Consider the following 20,038-nt stretch of genomic DNA (forward strand, 5'->3'; position numbering starts at 1 on the left):
AGCCTCAACGGGCGCTCCCGTGGCAGTCCCGAGATCTCCTGCGCGCTCCCCGACACGAGCCACCTTAGCCATGGTGACCTGACGAGGTAAGAAGGTCTCTCGGTGGTTTGGAGGACCAGTACCAGCATGGGGGGTTGGCCTGCTTACACCATACCTCATCTTCTGCCAGTACCGCTTTTAGTTTTTATCACATTCAGCCAAATGACACTTCAAGGTATAGAAGGAGTCTTTCCTGATATTCCTTTCAATCTTCAGATACCTTCCCGAGGTTATTCCTTAGATCAGCAGGTGTAGGTACCCACCAGGAGTCACTTGGTTAGTGTGAATTCCTTTCACAACTGCTCACGCCCCTACAAAACAAGCAAATTACCACTGTGCTGATAAGGGTGCAGATACGCTGCATTTTTTTTGGTGGTAAAGGTGGGAACTTGGGAGGATCAAACTGTTAGAGCTGTATCATCCCGCATTGTCAAAACAGACCTGCACAGGTATTACTTGATGGCTTAGATTGATAAATAAGGAAGGATGGTAAGAGAAAAGAGCGGAACAGCAGGGTATATACTCTGTGCAGGTCACTTTTCTCTGCTTGTTCAAGTACCTTAAAGGCTCGTTAGTTACGAACAAGTAGGCTCATGAAAATGTGGCTGAGTTTGGCTTGCGCCGCTCAGAACGCAGACACACACGATGTCACTGAAAATTTTCAGCTTTTTAAATTTAGATTGCTCAAGCATTTGAATTTTCAGTGTGGAAGTTTGTCAAATTAAGTGTTCAGTGGGACACTTGTGTGAAGAGGAAACAGCAGTTCTTGTGTCCTGTGTGTTGAGAAAAACTTGAGTAGAGCACACCGTAGGCCGCTGGCAGTGATGTCTCATGCAGCACAGATGAGTTAATTTTGTAACCTGTCCCAAGAACTGGGAATGTGGGAGCTTCTTTCAGTTTGTATTCTTTCTCTTTGAAATAAATGAAACCCAGTGGTGCTTATCCCTCCAAAGTTTGTTATTTTGTTTTGTTTTCCTCCCCACGTCTGCCAGAAGAAAATTGTCTGCTTTTTGGACGGTTACTACTAGTAGTGTATTTCTGTGCTTTCAACTCTGACATCCTTTTTCTATTTGTTCATCTTTGCCGTGCTATGAACAGCAAGGTGGGAGAAGTACTTCTGTATTACTGTTACTGTGAGGTGAAGGATCCAGAGAAACTCTGTGCTTGGCAAAAGGCTCTATGCCAGCACCTGCATCTCACTGGCAAGGTAAGGTTTTAAGCAATGGTTGTATTCTTAACAAAAGAACATCTTATTTGCTTAATGCAGGATGATGGGGCAGGTGGAGAACCAAGTGTTTTGTACCAGAAACAGGTGCTAGTCTGTCATGACCCCATTAAGAAATGCACTCAGACTCTGTAAAGCATCATTTAAAATGCTATGTAAGAGTATGGTGGTTTCACCCTGGCTGGACATCAGGGGCCCACCAAAGCCGCTCTATCACTCCCCTCTTTAACCAGACAGAGGAGAGAAAAGTAAATCAGAGGACTCGTGGGTTGAGACAAGGACAGGGAGAGATCATTTGTCAGTTACCATCATGGGCAAAACAGACTCAATTTGATAAAATTAATTTAATTTATTATCAATCAAAATCAGAGAAGGAGAGGAGAAAAACTGCTAAATCTTAAAACACCTTCCCCCCACCCCTCCTTTCTTCCTGGGCTCAGCTTCACTCCCAGTTTCTCTACCTACTTCCCCCAGTGGCGCAGGGGGACGGGAATGGGGGTTGGGGTCAGTTCATCAAACGTTGTCTCTGCTGCTTCTTCTTCCTCGGGAGAGGACTCTTCCCCTGCTCCTGTGTGGGGTCCCTCTCACTGGAGACAGTCGTCCACGAACTTCGCCAATGTCAGTTCTTCCCACGGGCTACAGCTCTTCACAAACTGCTCCAGTGTGGGTCCATAATTTCCATGGGGTGCAGTCCCTCAGGAGCAGACTGCTCCAGCGTTGGGTCCCCTGTGGGGTCACAAGTTCTGCCGGCAAACCTGCTTCAGCATGGGCTCCTCCCCCCACAGGTCCGCAATGGCTTGCCAGGAATCTGATCTGGCGCAGGCTTCCCATAGGATCACGGCCTCCTCCCTTCGGGCACCCACCTGCTCCGGCGTGGGGTCCTCCACGGGTTACAGGTGGGGAATCAGGGGCCCAGCCGCCCCCACCATGGCCTTCACCACGGGCTGCAGGGGAATCTCTGCTCCAGCGCCTGGAGCACCTTCTGCCCCTCCTTCTTCACTGACCTCGGTGTCTGCAGGGCTGTTTTCTCTCACATCCTCTCACTTCTCTTCTCTCTCCAGCTACTGAGCCGCAGCCGGTTTTTTTACTTCTTAGATATGTTATCACAGAGGTGCTTCCACTGTCACTGATTGGCTTGGCCTTGGTCAGCAGCAGACATGGGGAAAACTTCTGGCAGCTTCTCACAGAAGCCACACCTGTAGACCCCCCCCCACTACCAAGACCTTGCTACACAAACCCAATACAAAGAGTTAATGCTACAGAAAAAAAGAAAATCATACAGATAAGATGGTATCCCTTTTGATGCTGGGAATCCTGAGCTGGCAATGTGAGCTGGCAGCCCAGAAGGCCAACCGTATCCTGGGCCACATCAAGAGAAGCCTGGCCAGCAGGTCGAGGGAGGCGATTCTGCCCCTCTGCTCTGCTCTGGTGAGACCTTCCCTTGAGAGTACTGCATCCAGCTCTGGAGCCCTCAGCACAGGAAGGACATGGAACTGTTGGAGTGGGTCCAGAGGAGGGCTACTAAAATGATCCGAGGGCTGGAGCACCTCTCCTATGAGGAGAGGCTGAGAGAGTTGGGGTTGTTCAGCCTGGAGAAAAGAAGGCTGCAGGGAGACCTGATTACAGCCTTTCAGTACCTAAAGGGGGCCTATAGGAAAGATGGGGAAAATCTTTTTAGTAGGGCCAGCTGTGACAGGACAGGGGGTAATGGTTTTAAACTGAAGCAGGGTAGGTTTAAACTGGATATAAGGAAGAAATTCTTTACACTGAGGGTGGTGAAACACTGGAAGGGGTTGCCCAGAGAGGTAGCAGAGGCCCCATCCCTGGAAACATTCAAGGCCAGGGGGGATAGGTCTCTGAGCAGCCTGATCTAGTTAGTGGTGTCCCTGCTCACTGCTGGGGATTGGACTAGATGACCTCTAGGGGTCCCTTCCAACCCAAAACATTCTATGATTCTGTGATCCTGAGTTGTGCAGTATTGAGCAAGCCTCTGATCATCGCACAGCACACTGTGCACACCCTTGTCCTTGCAAGAGTTACCCTATTTCCATCATTCAAACTGCTACAGATTTTTTTTTTCCACAGGAAAAGAAGTCTTTTCATCAATCCTACTGTCAAACAGAAAGGATACTCAGTTGAGAACTTCTTGATGCACTTTTAGATAAAGGCAAGGACATGCAGGTAGCATAATCACTGGTATCAACAGGATGCTGCATGCAGGCATCTCTTAGGATTATCCGGCTGGGTTCATTCTGCAGCTAAAGGATACGTGCAGCACAACACAAACTGAAGGCCAAGCTGGAGGTGCAGCACTGTGCAGCATGGGTCTGGGCTTGCTCAAGTTAACTGTTATGTTTATCACTAACTCCTCAATGTGGAATCACTGCACCAAGGTATAATCCATAGTGTCAGGAATGAGAAGAGAGCAATGGACACCTTGGGTGACACCACAGAATAGCAGTGCTCGTTCCTGCACAGAGTCTTTGTTCTTCTCATTCCTGGCAGACTAGACCAAGGTGGTGAGTTGGCTTGTCTAGCTGGCCTCTTGAGGCTGTGGGCAAAGGCAAATTTTAGCCTCACAAAGCTGATGTTCCTAGGCTATCTGTGGGGAGAAGGATTTTTCAAGAGGGCAAGCTGGAGCAGGAGACTACTTCTGTCTTTGACTTGTCTTCCTGAGTAGCTTCTTTTTCTCTGCCAGTGATAGGTACCTTCCCTGTTCTACACCAGCATGGGTCTGGGGGTGAAACGTCCTGATCCATTCGCTTCTTTTTTTTTGCTCAGCTATCTTGTCTGGTGGTTGGGTTTTTTCTCAATCTTTTTTTTTTTTTAAATCTCCAAGACAGGTACAGCATTTGCCTTCTCAACCAGTTGTTTTTTTCCTTGCCTCTTATATAAAATCTTTTTTTTTTTTCTTTTTCACCACTTCAGAATTTTTGTTCATTTGTCAGTGCCGGAGATAAAATGACTCACACTGAAATTTAGTATTACGTGCAATTCATATGCATATTCACGTTTTCCTTTTTTGCTGTGTGAGTCATTGGGCACGATCCCATTGTTCTTCCTGAGGCAGTCCTCCAGTGGGAATTTTAATGCTGACTGCAGGATTTGCCTGCTAACGAGTTAGCATTTCCCTGTTTATTGCACAAACTTCTCTGACTGTCTTGATGCCATTCTTTTGAAATGGCTCAAAAGTGATTACTGGGGATTTATTCCTATTTTATTTACTGTCTTCTTTATGTCCAACTTCAGTATAACACTCTTTTCTTTCCTTCCTCTCTCAGTAGTCTCTTTTTCTGGACATACTTCTGTGTCTGCCTTTTGTCACCCGGTTGTATTTTGCTAATTTCACTGTGATCTGTTTTTGCTGTTATTAAGCCTTAGCCCCAGCTTCTCCTCTTGCCTTCTAGGTACGAGTTGCTTCAGAAGGGATTAATGGCACAGTTGGCGGAAGCAAAGTAGCTACCAATCTCTACATTGAAGTTATGCTTTCCCAGCCTCTGTTCAAAGGCATTTTATGTCAAGAGGATTTCAAGGTATGAAAAAATAATTTCTACACAGACATTGTTAATGCAGGACATATATTTTTGAGAAATAAGCACATTGCTTCTTGATAGTATTACCTCTGCTCTAGCAGTTCTGATCTCCCAGCACTGATCTAAGCCAAGGGTTCCTAACCTCACTTTGTTTAGATATCTCTGCCGGTTCCCACCAGCAGTGGCAGTTATCATGAGCAGTGACAGCAACTGCTGCAAGCTTTGGCAGCTATGGGTGCAGCTGCAACCCCCCCCCATACGGGTGAAGGAGGGGGTGCTTCAGCCCCACCATTCTTCAACAAGCATTTGCTGCAACTTGACTGCCAAAACCAAGGCATCACAACATACACCTACCCAAGCAAACTATTCCCACACTCTCCTCTTCACCCTGATTTGGGATCCTTGCCTAGAAGCCTACTGGTTTAGGTTCATGCAGGCTTTGGTGTCATTATAGGTGCACTGTCAGGTCGATGAATTGGATGTCTTTGAGAGAAAACAGAGAGGCAGAGTCAAGAGGTTTCTCCCTACTGCAGTTAGTGCCTGACTGGAGAGAGAGTGAGGTGCTAACTTCAGCTTGAGCCTGAGCGTATGTGCTGACTGCTGTCTTCAGATGGTGATGGCAGCTGTGGCTGGCACCGTATGGTGTTCCAGTAGGCTTTTGCTGCCCCAGCACAGTAGGTACTGGATTCTCTGCGAGGAAGGAAAGCTGCTGCTGTTATAGCATTTTTCTTTTCCACATGGTTTTATTTGCAGGGAGTACTATTTTTTTCATAAATAACTAGATCAAAGGAATTAATGAAACTCAAATCCTATGTAGCGCTGCAGTGGTGATTCAGTCTTAGCTTTTTAACAGTCTGTTGTGCTTGGCTGAATTTCAAGAGTAAATTTGACCTGCTAGTTACAGTCACGTGTAGATTCAAAAACAGAACAGGGATGGAGTTTTACCTTGACCTTGGCAAAACTTCCAACCCTGCATGATCTCTCTGGGCATCAACATTCATGCATTAGTACATGATGGTGTTTTCTGTCTCACAGTTGCTCTGCATGCTGTATACCCAACTAAGTGGGGTTGTGCTTGGGGCTACGAAAATATTCAGTGGCTACTGTAGTTGCTGCAGACTGATTTCCGTGGTAGCTGGGACAGTGCTGCACTTTTGTTTTGAGTGTTTATATGCTTGATAGTGCCTAAGCCATGTTCGAGGCTCAGCCCTACAGAAATTCTCACTTCCTGTCACCTGCAGTGGGGGTTCCTACCAAAAAGGGCTTGCCAAGACCTCCAAAAGGGAAATCCCATGCTTGACTTTGGGGGGCAGGAGGTGTCAGACTCCACTGTTAACAAATCTGGAGCCTGGCTGACCTCTCCTGTATGTCTCCCTCATGCCCATGAACTGCTGTAGTTCTCGTCACACATGTCATGACTGGAGGCCTAGCTGTGCTTGTGGCGGGCGTGAGAGGGGCTGAAGAGAACTGCAGGGCCCAGATGTGTGAGCGTGATCCATTATTGGAGGAGGCTGTTTAATATCCCTGTCAGGGTCAGCATGCTCTGTAGAGGCCTTGACTTTCTCATATAGGTGCTAGTGACATCGTTTCTGACTAAGATCTGTTCTCCTTCCCACTCCTTGGTGACTCCGCACCTCATGCCAAATGGTGCCTGCCTCACCTGTCTGTAGTCATTGGGCCTAAGACACCTGTCTGCCAGGTCACGGTAGAGGTCCACTGCCTAAACCTCAGGATTTAGAGTGTGGATTTCAGTGAGAGAGGCGTTTCTTTCCCTCAGCCACTGAGACACTTTCATATTCTAGTGAGTTATAGAAATAAAAGTGAGTGGGTAATTTTAATCTGGACACCTGGCAAATTTTGGTGGATTGTTTTTGTGTTTAATTTCCTAGAGCAGTGCAGGAGGAGCTCACTGTTTCCCAGATCTTCGAGTTGGAGTATTCAAAGAAATTGTACCTATGGGCATTGATCCAAAGACAGTGTCTTATAAAGAAACTGGTAAGTTGATTTAATGAAAAATAAAGCCTCTCACCCAAGTGAGAGGTAAGTGAAAAATAAAGTACCTTCATCAAAAACATTTCCTTCTGCACAGTGGCCAGGACACAGGAGAAGTTGATGAGGAAATTGATTTCTTACTGGTCTTCAAAAGCTACTGGTGCAGGGAATTTGCTGGCTGAGGTTTTGGTTTGCTAAGTGTTTAGCTGCCTCAGAAGAACTTTAGAATTAACTTTCTGTTTTGTGGGAAACAGTGATAGTTCAAATGACATCAAGCAGTTACCTTGTTCTGGGGTAGGGCCATACCTTGTGCTTTGGTCAGGGGTAAGTCATTGGACACCTGCTAAAGGCAGATGTAAGGTGATACTATGTATGATGGTTAGGAAAGACATTTCAATGCATCACTATATCCATATTTGTTCTAAATATTCTGTAGGTGCTTGAGACTGCTCGGAAATAATACCATATCAAGAGCTCCAATGCTCTCTTGTTGAGGTTAGTTTGCACTAAGAACCAAGCTGCACAGGAAGAGCTTTCCATGGAGTCTTCTTGTGGTTTCTGGTGCTGTGGTTGCTGAGAGGTTTTTTTTCAGAAAATGCTAGAATCCTGCTGATGCTTACAGTTGAATATATACACGTTCCTGTGTTCTGGACTGCTGACTTGGCTTTACTTGTGTTGAAGTTAACAGCCATGCTCCTGCCTTCTATGCTAAAGCAGAACCAAGTTCTGCATCAGGTTTGTGCCACTCCCCTAACACAGGCTGCATTTGTTTTCTGCTGCCTGTAGCTGCTTAGTATGGATGATGCCCAGTAAGGTGTTACCAGCTATGCATCTGCTATGAGGACACTCACGTAGGTGGTAAGCAGCAGCACAGCAAACAGCAATTAACAGAGCAGTTTGGGGCTTTTTTTTTCCACCACGAGGTTTTGTTGGTGGTAAATTTCTACAGCATCTTTTTGTGGTTTTGGCAAAGGATTTTTTCTTCCAGTTTTTGGCAGTTTGTGTAATATATGTTTGGCTATTTCTTTCCTTTTTTTTCCTTTTTCCTCCTATTTTACAGCGTTTTATGAAGATACTCTGGCAGGTTGCTTATAGGGTTACTTTTTAATAAGATAAGGGATTTTGGTGGGGGAAGGTTTTTGTTTTTCAGTAGGTGGGAAGTCCTAAGTCCTGAGCAACCTGAAAGCTGAGAAACGTTAAGTAAATACTAAAAGTAACACATGCGTATGGAAATTTTCCATTTTTATCAACAGAGAAGAGTTTCATTGAAAAAATTGCATTTCTGTATGCTTCTGTGCCCCCAAATGTAATGAAAGATGAGCAAAGGGAAGGGAAACATTTTTCATTCTCTCTTTCACAACTGTAAGAGTTGCCAGGGGGACATAACAAAGATCATAGAGACAGGCGCCTGTCTGCTGCTTCTTCTGTCACGTGGAATAGCATTGTGTTTTCTTTCATTTGCCAATAGGAAGCCAAACATGAATAAACTTGGCTGGTTGAGTTGGGATGAAAAGTCTGTGAACCCTTACACAAGATCTGTGTGGAATTCTGAGGAGAATCTGGATCAGCAAGATCATACATAACATTGTTTTGTAGTTCTGTTTCTTTCTTACTTTTCTCATTTTTCTTTTTTTTTTGTTGTTGTTGTTTTTACAGGAATCCATTTATCACCTCAGGAATTTCACAGAGAAGTAGAACAGTATTTGTCTCAGGCCAGTCAAGGACAAAGTGATACCATCTTGCTGGACTGTAGGAACTTCTATGAAAGTAAAATTGTACGTGTTGTTTGTCTGCTTCTTGCAGTGTGTTACAGGTGCTGGCGGGAAGCATTTCACATTGTGAGGGTGTAACCTTACTGGAAGAAGAGATTCTGTATTCCAGATTGACTGTAGTGTGTTCAAAGTTCAGTTTAGTGATGAATATTAGACACAAGCAGCAGAGGACCTGCTCAGCAACTCAGCACGGAGCCTGCCCACCTAAGTGCTTATATAGCTTGGGGCAGGGAGAAGACAAAGTGGTCGATGCCACATTAGCAGTGTATACCATATAGTTTGAAGTAAAAGTGGCATAATTTGTAAGGATGTTTTCCGGCATTTTTGCCTCATCCCATATGTCAAAAAGAATAGGGCATTCTGCTGTCCCACCCACCACACGTCCTGCACTGTTGTGGCTTGTTCTCTCTCTGACAGTTTGTTCTGCTTAGCTCCCTCTTTTATGTTTGGATGAGGAGATGTGCTTTGCCTGGAATCGTCCTAGAGATTTTAACAGGTATTTTAATGTAGCTGAGGAACTCCCTAAAGCAGCTGAGTGTTCTGGCACAAGGGTTTGTTACTTCCTGTAGTTCGAGGCACAGACCTTACCACGTAACACTGCTTTAACCAGTCACATGGCCACCTGTTGTTATTGCAGGGACATTTCCAGGGCTGTCTGGCTCCGGATATCAGGAAATTCAGCTATTTTCCTAGCTACGTAGATGAAAACCTGGAGCTTTTTAAAGACAAGCGTGTCCTGATGTACTGCACAGGCGGGATTCGTTGTGAAAGAGGCTCTGCTTACCTACGGAGCAAGGTGAGATGTCATTCGGAGGGCACAAGTGTCGGGGAGTTGAGACTGCTTTAAGGGCAGGTGTCTTCTCTTTGGCTGGTAGATTCTCACTGAGCACAAACTGCTCAATAAGCAGCTGGGAGATGAGTATCTCTGACACACTCTTGCCTCATGCTGTCTGTCAAGGATGTGGGTAGTTCAATGCAGCTGAGGATGATCTGCATAGACTAGTGTCACAGCAGTGATCGGTCTGTGATAATAATTATTTAACCCGTTTGCTGAGAAGAGATATTTGTAAGTCTGCCCTGCCCATTATAGCAGTGTTTTAGGAGGGCTTGAGGGCATTCCGCAGTGTTTCCACAAGCTCTGTCTTAGGTTATGCTCTGTGGTCATTACTGCACAGCTTGAGCATCTCAGACTGGTGAAAATCAGCCAGTCAGTGCTTTCCCAGTTTGGTAGAATTAAATCCAGCACACTGCATTGTTCTAATTGTGCTTTCCATCCCACTCTTTTTGTGGATCCTTCCCTCTAGGAGCAAGGGAACAGCACGCATATATGTTCTCCAGAGATTTAAACCGTGATTTTTTTTTTTCTCTGCTGCACCAATGTGAACCCTGAGAAATTCTGCTCCTGCTAACAGCTTGCTACATAAAAACAGAATAAGCTCACAGAGGTTCAAAAGCTTTTGATCTCTGATGCAGCAAATCTCCTTCGGATGAGGAGGTTACCAGCCTTTTTTTGGCTGTAACATTAAATGCCATTTGGGATCATGTCAACAAGCCAGGATTGTGGAGCTGCCCAGTAATCCCTGGTGGCACTGCCTAGAGTTGTGGGTGCACGTGGTGCCATCTGATGGTCACTGAGAAGCTGCTGCTTTTTGTTGACCCCTGGCATTTGCAACATTTGCTTTGGGAACTCTGGCACACCACCACTGCTGCTGTCTCCTTCAGCTTTTTTTGCTTTCAACAGGCAGTGTGCAGAGAGGTTTACCAGCTAAAAGGTGGAATTCACAAGTACCTGGAAGAGTTTCCAGATGGATTCTACAGGGGGAAGCTGTTCGTATTTGATGATCGTTACGCCATTTGTTCCAATGAAGATATCGTCTCAGGTAAGACTAGATAATGCAAGTGCAGAAGGCTGGGAAGCTATTGCAATCATTTCCACAGAGACGTGCAGCATACCAGCAGCCAAACTGGTCTGTGTAGTTCTTCTTCATACTCGCTTTGATCTTTTAGTGCTGTCACTTTTCATGTTGATCATCAACTCTATGGCTTTAACACATAAAACAGAAATGAGAGAAAACGGGGTCGCTAAAACTGGAGTGGTAAAAAGAAGCATCTACTGCAGAACAGAAAGGAAGCATCCCCTGCTGTTATGAGCCATCTAGAGCTATGGAGATGTACGTCAGGCACTACTGGTGTTGTTACCCCTTGCCCACAGTGCTGATCAGACTGTGGTTGGCCAAGTGACCAAAGTGTTAAATAGTTTGCTGCTGTCAGCTGTTCTCTGCTCCAGCAGTCTCACAGAACATAAGCACAGACTGCCAGGCACTGGGAGGGTGGTGGCACTAAGCTCTACAGCACTTTGTTATTTTCTGCTTTTTAAGTTTCTGCAACCTGTAGAATTTCAGTGGCCCCTAGTTGGAAGTTAAAAACATCACCTGGTCTCCTGGTTGGGGTTGCTCCTCAGATACTGCAAATGAAGTATCTGGTTTTTTCTTCTCGGTTGCCACATACAAATAGATGGAATTTGGTTCTAGACTTTTTCAGGAAGCAGTGCTGTTTTTTCTCTGAGTGAGTAACTTTTTGAGCATAATCTCCCATTCCTCCTGTGCAATTACCATCTACATCTTGAAGTTGCCTGGCTTGGTGTAGAAACAGAACATGCTCTGGATACATCACAGCCATGCGTACAGAAGTTTCAAGGGGAATTCTTGGGGTAGGCACCTTCTTGATGGTACAGCTAAACTGGGCCATAGCTTTTAGTTACAGGGTTAAAACTTGTCTGATAATGTGGAAGGACTCTATCAGGACTGCAGATGACACCCCCATCTGCACAAGCCATTGCTTTTAGATGGAAGGAAGTCCCATGGTACCCCCTTCCCCAGCAGGCAATGTTCCTGCTACTGGCTTAATTACCACCAGCATATCTTTCTTCTTGGCAGCAAGAATCTTTAAATCTGACTAATTGGAACTAGAGGAAGCATTAGTGAGCATTTTTTGCCTTTTCCTGAGAGACAGCTGTCCTAAGGTTTTACATGAAAATCAGAAGTTTATAAATGAACCAAGTTCTAGAAGATAAGCTAAAGCAGGAAGTAAAAATCTGGAAGACAATAGATAGCTGCTTAAATGAGAGGTTGCAGTGCCCTGGCACCTGGGAGAACCCTCTGCAAGGGGAGCAGATCGGGCAACGTGGTGTTAACTCTTTCTTTTCCTCCTCCCTCCAGCATGCAGATATTGTGGGACGCTGTGGGACCAGTATAAACTTTGTTCCAGCCAACACTGCCGGCAGCTTGTCCTGACATGTCCAAGTTGTCGCAACAAAGGTCTTACAGCTTGCTGTCCTGTTTGTCAAGAGAAAGAGCTCAAGATGACTTCAAGGGCTTCAGGACAGACACTTAAGGAGGAATGTGAATGTACAAGGAGACGGCCAAGGGTACCTATTGAACATGTCTCGCAAAGGATGCTGGATGCAGGAAAAGATTAAGTGGTTTCGTAAGCTGATGTGATGTGTGCTAATGCGAAGGGCTTCTATAACCAGATCCCTCTCTGTTATTCACTTAGGTTTGGAAATCATGAAAATATGTTGGCTTGGAAAGTCTTGTTCATATGCTGCCTTTAAGCTTAGAGTATGCCCTGAAAACCATCCATTACTTGACCATAAATTACCAGAGTGCCCAACCCATTCCTCTCCCTGGGTACAGTCGTGTAGCATAGCCTCTGCCATGGGGATTTTGGAGCAGAGTTTGTGCAATGGGACACAGCTGCTCACAAGTCAAAAGCAACAGAAGGGACATAAGAACAATTCCATTCTTTTCCTCTTGCGTGGAGATGGATCTGTCCGACCTCTCCATTGATCATGCATTTGCTTCAATAACTGGTGCTAGTGTGTTGAAACAGCAGATGTTATCAGTTGGGGGTGGGTACGTGACTGGATTAGCGCTGAACATACTTTCCACATACACACCATCTGCCTGTGTCTCTTGCTTTATACCAGTGAGAAGCAAGGGGTAGTTACCTGAAGTCACTGACTTGACTCCTGTGTAAAATCGGCTGAAGGCAGCTAAGCACCCCTCTTGTTACAGGAGCAAAGGCCCACAGATAGTGTCTGCCTAGCCGTACTTGCTGTGTGTGACCTGTAGGATGAACAGCAAAAGTAATCCTCATTCCAATGCTCTGTCTCCCTGGGAACTGTTGTTTTCTCCCTCAACTTGTCAGCATGTGAAATATTCAGGGCTCAGCTCTGCTTGTACCAGAAGAAAATGACGGCTTGAAGCATGTTGAAACTGAGACACACAGAGAGGGGAGCATAGAGACTGTCAAGATAACAGCATTATGGCGCTGGAAGTGATGCTGACATGTATGCATCAGTGTCAGGAGCAGCTATAAGGAGATTGCAAGATCCTTTATCCAAGTTAAATAATTTGAGATTTGGGGAGGATTTGTGCTTTGTAAACATGGGTTGAGTTCTTCAAAAGCTGTGAGATGCTTATGCGATTTCCAGCTCCTATTTGTGGAGAAATTGTCTTTGAATTTAAAGGGATCCACAGCATATAAACTCAAAATACTTCTCCGCCTGCTGTTTTGTGTGCCTGATGCTGTATAATGTACAGAAAGGTTTTATTAATAGTGTAGAAGACGTGTCTTGGCCAAAAAATGTCGTTGAAACTTACTGTCATTCTTGGTACTATATAGTAGTACTAATGTACTGACATTGAAGGTACTAAATAGTACCTTGGTACTAAATAGTAGTTAGTCATTAGGAAATCAAAATCACTTACTGGTTTGTTGGTGTTTTTTACTGGCAACTGCTTTTAGAAGTAAGAAAACAGTTTACTCAGGTTTCTGCAGTTGCTTTATGACAGTTAGGGCAATGTTATTTTCATATAGATTGTAACTTTCTCCCACAGTGCTATGAATTCAGCAAAAACTCATGCTTGGCTTAACTAGCAACTTAAAGACATGGGCATTGGTTCTATTAAAGCCATGGCAACCATTTCTTCTTACTTCCAGTATAGCTACCATGAAATCAATGGTTTGGCAACTCTCTTTATGACCTTTCCTTTCATGAAGCACAACTTTGAAACTTATGAATGTCTCCTTTGGGAATCTTTCTAGGATGGTATTTAATAGTAAATCTCTGCACAATCCATACTGGAGAAGAAACTGGAACATTTCCATCAATAAGACATCTTCAGTAGAAGTCTAAGCGGTACTCATGGTCCCTTGGCATCTTGCCTCCCAAGCTTTGCTGGCCAGTTAACCTCTGTGCTTTTGAGGACTGGAATATTTGTGGAAAACCACAAAAGCTCTACTTGCAGAGCACTGATGGGAGTGCCCCAACTTGCATATTATACTCTGTCTTTTTTTCATATATTGGGCTAGAAACAACACAATTTTATAATTCAGTCTATCAGCAAGTCTGGAACACTGTAATCTATTTGGAAGGCTGTTTTTCTATCACTTAACCAGTACAGAATGGCAACAAGTATATTTTATACATAAACTTCTGAAACTCCTATGATGATAAGTAACATTTAGTGCTTCTATTGTAATTTTTAAAGTACTGCACAAATACTCTTCACCTCTATGTGACCAGGTTGGATGGGTCTCTGAGCAACCTTAGCTAGTTAGTGGTGTCCCTGCTCACTGCAGGGGGTTTGGACTAGATGACCTCTAGGGGTCCCTTCCAACCTAAAACATTCTATGATTCTATGTCGGAGGTGCTTTATTCTGCAGAGGTAAATGCTGAAACCTAGCTAGACCTAGCTAGCTGAAACCAGGTAGACCTGGCTACAAGGTACAATTCTCCTGAGAGCTCCTGGCAGCTGGAGATTCTACCTCAAAGGCAGAGGGGAGCCATGGGGCCTCTTCTGGTCCTTGCTGCACTAAGGCAAGGGAGAAGGGTTTGAGATATACAGATGGAGGTCCATAAAGCCAGGTTTCCTCTGCTGCAGAGAGGGAAGAGGGGGTAAGAGACATCCTTAGCCTCCCTCTTGCAGGTTAGCCCATGAGCCGCTTCTGTATTCTGGCTTCCGGATTAGTTTCGTGAGATTAATACAAATAAGGACTTGCCATGTGAAATGCTGTGTGCTGGGATCCAGGCACCTCAGTGGTAATGCCTGAGAGAAGGCGCATTAGCTCCACGAGAGGAGAGTTAAGCGGGATTGACTGTGACTGCCAGAGGCTGCAGTCAGCAGCTAGCTTTTTCCCCTTTTCCTGGAGAGCTGCTGGGACTAACGGTGGTCCTTTTGCACCTAAATACCACCATTTTGTAGTGCCATTGCTGCACAGCTTGATACCTTTCACCATATAGCCTGACACCCCTCAGCACAGCCTGTTCCTGCTGCATGGCTCTTGGCTCTCAGATGCATCTTTCAGCAAAGCGGCTCTGTGAGGATCAGCTGAGGAACCTGGAGTGATCCTGCCAGTTTAATATACATTTGGGCTGCGTGGTTAATTTGGGTGCTGCTGCAGTGAAACACAGGACAAGGTTCTTGCTTCTTTTTTTCTTTTATTTCAAGGGCTATTTTTTTTTATTCAGGAAAAAAATGCTGTTGTAGTATCTGTGGTAGTGCTCCCTGCTCTCCATGCATGTCTGGATTTCTTAGTGCCATCAGGATTTCCCAGGATAAAAATAATTTATGTTCTTCTGAAGGCAACGGAAGAGCTGAGCCTGTACCATGTAAATCTGAGTGGATGGCTCAGCTGAAGCTGTATGGCTCTGGTTTGATGATTTACTTGACCGTTTTGAAGTCTTCACAGTGCATATGGAAGAAAGAGGCTGTCTGCCAGTTTCTCTTTTTTTTTTTTTAAATATGTTTTCAACTATTTTTCTTCTGCATTCTTTTTATTTTCTGACACAGAACTTATGGGGTTAGGGGGAAGAAGCTATAGAGAAGCGTTTTATTTTACACCACTGGCACATTTATTAAGATTTGAAGAGCAACAAATATGTTTCCCACACTGCCGAAAGCATAGTGTTTCTCTGCTTCATTGGTCAGAGCTAAATCATGGGTGGTATTTGCGCTGAAGGAATCTGTAGGACTTTTGCTGGAATATGCGTAAAGGGCTGCAAAGCTTCACTCTTAACAGATGCGTACAGACAGACTTCTAGCATGCGAGAACATTTTCTAGGGCATGTTGTCATCAGACCAAGAATAGGGCTTCAGTGTGGCAGTGCTTCTGCCAGGAGACTCGTTCCTACCAAGCAGGATCCCTGATGGGATAGTGCTGAGTCCAACCCACTGTGCAAGCCTGCAGGGAATTCCTCCCAGGTTAGATGACGGGTAGTAGACTGTCTGACAAAAAGCTGTCTGACTGAATGCAGTGTAAGTTCAGAGTTAGGGTATTTTTGCTTCACAGCTTTTCTAGGGCATAGCATTTATTGTTGCATTTAGGCAGACATTAGGGATGGCAGTGAAAGAAACAATCCCCAGCAGAACAAAACTGAATTAATGGACATGGCCATCTAGACAAAACAGCAAAGAGAGAGAATTTGACTTGTTTCCAGTGAAGATCTGGACACATGCTTTTAACGTTAGGAAAATGAAGGGAGTGGGGATCAGAAGAGAGGGCTCTGGTTTGCCAATCGGTTTGGCCATCTCTGTGGGGTTAGGATTTGCACCTCATCGCTAAAGGTGACTTTTTTTCAGACGTGCATAGTATAGAAGGGTATTAACCCATCCTAAACCACTCAATTTTTGAGACTCTCTTTTATAGTTGGTGGCCTTAAGTTCCCTTTAATCAGGGGGTGGAGATCAGTTTTTTGGAACACAGGGATGCATCTGAAACAGCATCTCTAACTAATTGACTCAGCAAATGTTGGTAAAAAAACTGTAATTCAAAATTAAAATTAGCCATGTTTCCAGGTAGTAGAAGTGCTTGTTAGACTAGTTGCTCCTCTATAGTTACTTGAGATCAATTTGGAAACAAACAAAAATAAAGGGTTTTTGTAATACTTCTATAATGTGTGTGGAACAGTTTTATCTTTCACTCGTGCATACCACATCCTAACTGTATGAAACACCGTGCAGGAAGTTTATAGAAAAAATCAGGTCCCAGGTTAATTAAGAGTCACTTTTACACTGGGATGTACTCTAAACTGAGATTGCATAAAATTGGGAGGTTGTTTACTGGCTTGAATAGTTTCCAAATCTACATAAAACATTAACAGTCCTACTGGATAAAATCTTCAACTACAGCCACTAGTTCATTTAAACTGTTAGTGCATAAAACGGAACCGAGGCACCACAAATACTCTGTCAAGGCACTTATTGCCTTTAGATTTCCACAGTGCAGCACAGATCACCGGGAACGACCTCCATAGCCAGGAACTACACTCCAGTTCTGCACTTGGGAAAAATAGGCCCGTTCAACTCTGCAAGTCTTCTCTTCCTCACTGCAAAAGAAGAGGAAGAGGAGTCAGTCATGGCAATGGGAAGAGGTGGATGGCAGGCTTGGCTTACCCACTGTGGAAAGGAGCTGAGAGATGTTACTTCCTGCCAGGAAAGAAACAGGATAGCATCAGCTTCTGAATTCCTGCTTTGAGCAGCAGGCATGGCCTTACACAGTTTAAAGTCGAGGCAGGTAAGGTGAGGTTTCTCTCCCTATGAATTTTTAAGGCCAAGAAGCTACTTTTGAAGCATACTGCCCTTATGCTGCAGTCAATTATGTTTTATGCAGTTTGTCTTTGTGATCTGACTTTGGCTGAAGCCTCATCTGATGCTGACAGCAGGAGATGGATGCCACAGTTTTTCCTTTGCTAGTTTTTCTCAACTGCCCTTTCAAATTTAAAAAGAAAAAAATTCTATCTCGTTTCTTATCTTAAGCCTATAAGTCAGTCCTCTGATCATGGATAACATGGTCAAAGCATATCTACTCTTAAAGTTGATTTACAGCTCTGACAGCTATGCTCATGACTTTTCAATAAACATGTGTGAGAGAAAAGGAAAAAAAAAATGTATAAAGAGGATGCAGAAGTTAGCTCATGAGGATGAATGTAAAAGCCGCCTTAGTTGGTTCATATAGAGCATCTTAGAGACAGAAGCTATAGGACCAAAACCAAGTTCTGGTAGCATCAGGTGATGGTAGAGCACTGAGTGGAGCACAAGCAGAGAGCTCTTGCTGACAGGGAGGAAAAGAAAAGTTTTCTGTACTTATACATTGTCCAGGCGTAGAGCTGAGACGCTATTGCCAGAGACCATCAGACCGATGAATACGAGCTGCAAACAAGAACCAAATCAGACAAAAGATGCAGATCTTAATGGTCAAAGAGGCAAAATGCACAACTGGTACATGGAGGACAAGTTGTGAATTCCTCCCCTTAACAGCAGAAACAATTAAAACACTAGAGTCAACTCTTCCAGCTGATTACTTTGAATGCCAGGTGCTGCATGGTCATTAAAAATCTCGCTCTCTTCCAGAGGACAGAAAATAGCAAGTCTTTCCCAGCGCAGCTCTCTAGTGACCAGGAATGCATTTGCAGGCAGAATAAATACACAGTGAACCGTAATACTGAACATTCTGTGTGGTCCCTGAAGAACTGGCACATACCTCTATGCTTGGCCGTGCTTCCGAGGAGCACGGTACTGGCTGAAGCAAGATTGATTTTTTTTTTTTTTTTTAAAAACCACAACTTGTTTTTCCTCATCTGTCAAAAAAAGGTTAGTGGCTAAAGAAAGATTGATTTTTTTTTTTTTTTTTAAAAACCACAACTTGTTTATCATCATCTGTCTCAATATGGCAGCCACTTAAAGGTGTTTTTCTGTGGCTTTTAAACCTGAAGCTGATTCAGCAAGGGACAGAAGCCCCTGTCTGTGGTGAACCATATGCAGATTAAAGCACAAGGTTCCAGTTTTTCACCATTTCTTCATGGCTGCCATTCACACGTTAGGTCTTTCCTCAGTCCCTGCCTGTTAGCCCTGGCTTTTTCGACATGCCTGGCAGAACCCAGCAGCACTGTGTGATGGTGGGGGAGTGTCCTGGGGAGCCTCCAGCCCAACCTCCCGCTTGCAGCAGGGCTCTGCCTAGCGCTGGGTCGGGGCGGCCACTGGCTCTGTCCCTCCGAGCCTTGCAACCCCCACCTTCCCAGGGAAGGGGTTCTTCCTAACGTACAGAAAGAACAATCTTATTCCTCCCAGATATAGTCTGCCGCCGCAGAGCAGGAGTTTGGTGCTGTCATGTTTGTAGCCACCCTGCCTATGCCATTAGGAGCTGCCGAGCACAGCGTTGAGTTGGCTGCCCTCAGTACGGCTCTGCTGGGCTGATCTCCAGTGCTCTACAGCAGCTCGTCGCCAAGCAATGGGAAGCCTCTGCTGCATGCATTGGCTGAAATGCCAGTTTGCAGACTTGCCCACGTTTTGCTTCACAAGCACTTCGATCACTTCATTGAGAGTACAAAGATAACTCACAGCCATGTGTCGCCCCCACCTCTCCCTTTCTAGGAGACTTCCAATTTGTTTTGCCGAAGGGGATGGGCCAAGTCCCACTGCTGTCAAAGTTCAACTCTACCACTTTTCATCTTCATGTTAAAGTGGGAATGAAGCTGGAGGAAGACAAGCAGTTGGCAGGAATCACAAGTGCTGGCAGCTCACAACCTGTGTGCCATATGCTGTAGCACGCGCCGTACCGAAGCACGTTAGCAGCTCTCACTCCTTCCCAACGGGACCCACTGTTAACTGCCAAAAAACGCTGCCTCTTCTGGGAGTTTTAGCTCCAGGTTTGGAGCACAACCTATTGACTGGCCGACAGCAGCTGCATTGGGGAACCAGTCCGTGAAGGCTGCTTTCCTTCTTGAGAGGCAAGGCATCATTGGGCGCTTCAAGAGGTGGTTTCTAATTCAAGCATATCCGCTGGAGCCTTCAAGAGCCCTTCTAACACTAGGAATTGCCCACAAGCAGAGGGAGGGACCTTCCCCTGCTCCCTGGCTTGCAGCCAGCCCGACTCACCTAGGTCATTGTTATTCATCATAGCATTGGAGGCACGGAGCCGGGGACCTTGCTGAGTGAAATGGTACCCGAACTTCAGCAGGGAGGTGTTTTTTTCCAACATGTTCGCGATTTCCATTTCTACTTTGTTGCCCAAGGGCTGGCTCTTTTGAAAACAGGAAACAGAAAAGCAAGCTGGTCAGGTCAGAGAGTGATTTAGAGCGAGCACTTAGAACTGCCATCTCCACCCCTTCCCTCGTTCTTTGGACCTCTTGGTCCATTGGCATTTCTGAGTTGGAGCCAGTGAAACAAACCGCTGGCATGTTCCTGGTACAACCCAGTGGTTCCAACTCCTCCAGCAGACATTCCCACAAGTCAAGTCCTCTTGCCCAAAAACTTTGTTTCTCAGGCAGATTTGCAGCTGAGAGACGCCTGGAGAAACTATGATTTTGAACCCCCAGCCAAGTGTCCCTGAGCTCCCCCTAGCTCAGCTGCTTCACTACTACTCCCCTGGGTTTCTGGGGGAGCTAAACTTGCCATGGCGTCTGTACCACTGCA

General features: G+C 45.1%; 2 protein-coding genes across 11 annotated transcripts in view; one reads left to right on the forward strand and one right to left on the reverse strand.

Annotated features, from left to right (window-relative positions):
- The first annotated feature begins 6 nt into the window (after positions 1–6).
- Positions 7–12,516, forward strand: TSTD2 (thiosulfate sulfurtransferase like domain containing 2). The gene is made up of 7 exons (XM_035902295.1): positions 7–1,246; positions 4,672–4,797; positions 6,687–6,792; positions 8,446–8,564; positions 9,199–9,357; positions 10,303–10,441; positions 11,780–12,516. Exons 1-7 carry the CDS (start codon positions 962–964, stop codon positions 12,037–12,039), a joined length of 1,194 nt encoding a protein of 397 aa, XP_035758188.1. The 5' UTR covers positions 7–961; the 3' UTR covers positions 12,040–12,516.
- A 2,851-nt stretch (positions 12,517–15,367) lies between these two features.
- Positions 15,368–20,038, reverse strand: part of TMOD1 (tropomodulin 1) — a 38,559-nt gene continuing 33,888 nt past the window's right edge. For 6 of the 10 annotated variants that reach the window (XM_035902298.1, XM_035902296.1, XM_035902300.1 and 3 more), the window contains exon 9: positions 18,276–19,646. In XM_035902298.1, the coding sequence (XP_035758191.1) occupies positions 19,374–19,646 (273 nt within the window). In that variant the 3' untranslated portion in view covers positions 18,276–19,373. Of the gene's footprint in view, positions 17,777–18,275; positions 19,647–20,038 lie in introns of those variants that run through there. The other 4 variants (XM_035902305.1, XM_035902304.1, XM_009646906.2 and 1 more) reach the window with 4 other exon arrangements.

The sequence above is a fragment of the Egretta garzetta genome, unplaced genomic scaffold (assembly GCF_000687185.1).
Source record: "Egretta garzetta isolate BGI_Z169 unplaced genomic scaffold, ASM68718v1 scaffold709, whole genome shotgun sequence".
Lineage (NCBI taxonomy): Eukaryota > Metazoa > Chordata > Aves > Pelecaniformes > Ardeidae > Egretta > Egretta garzetta.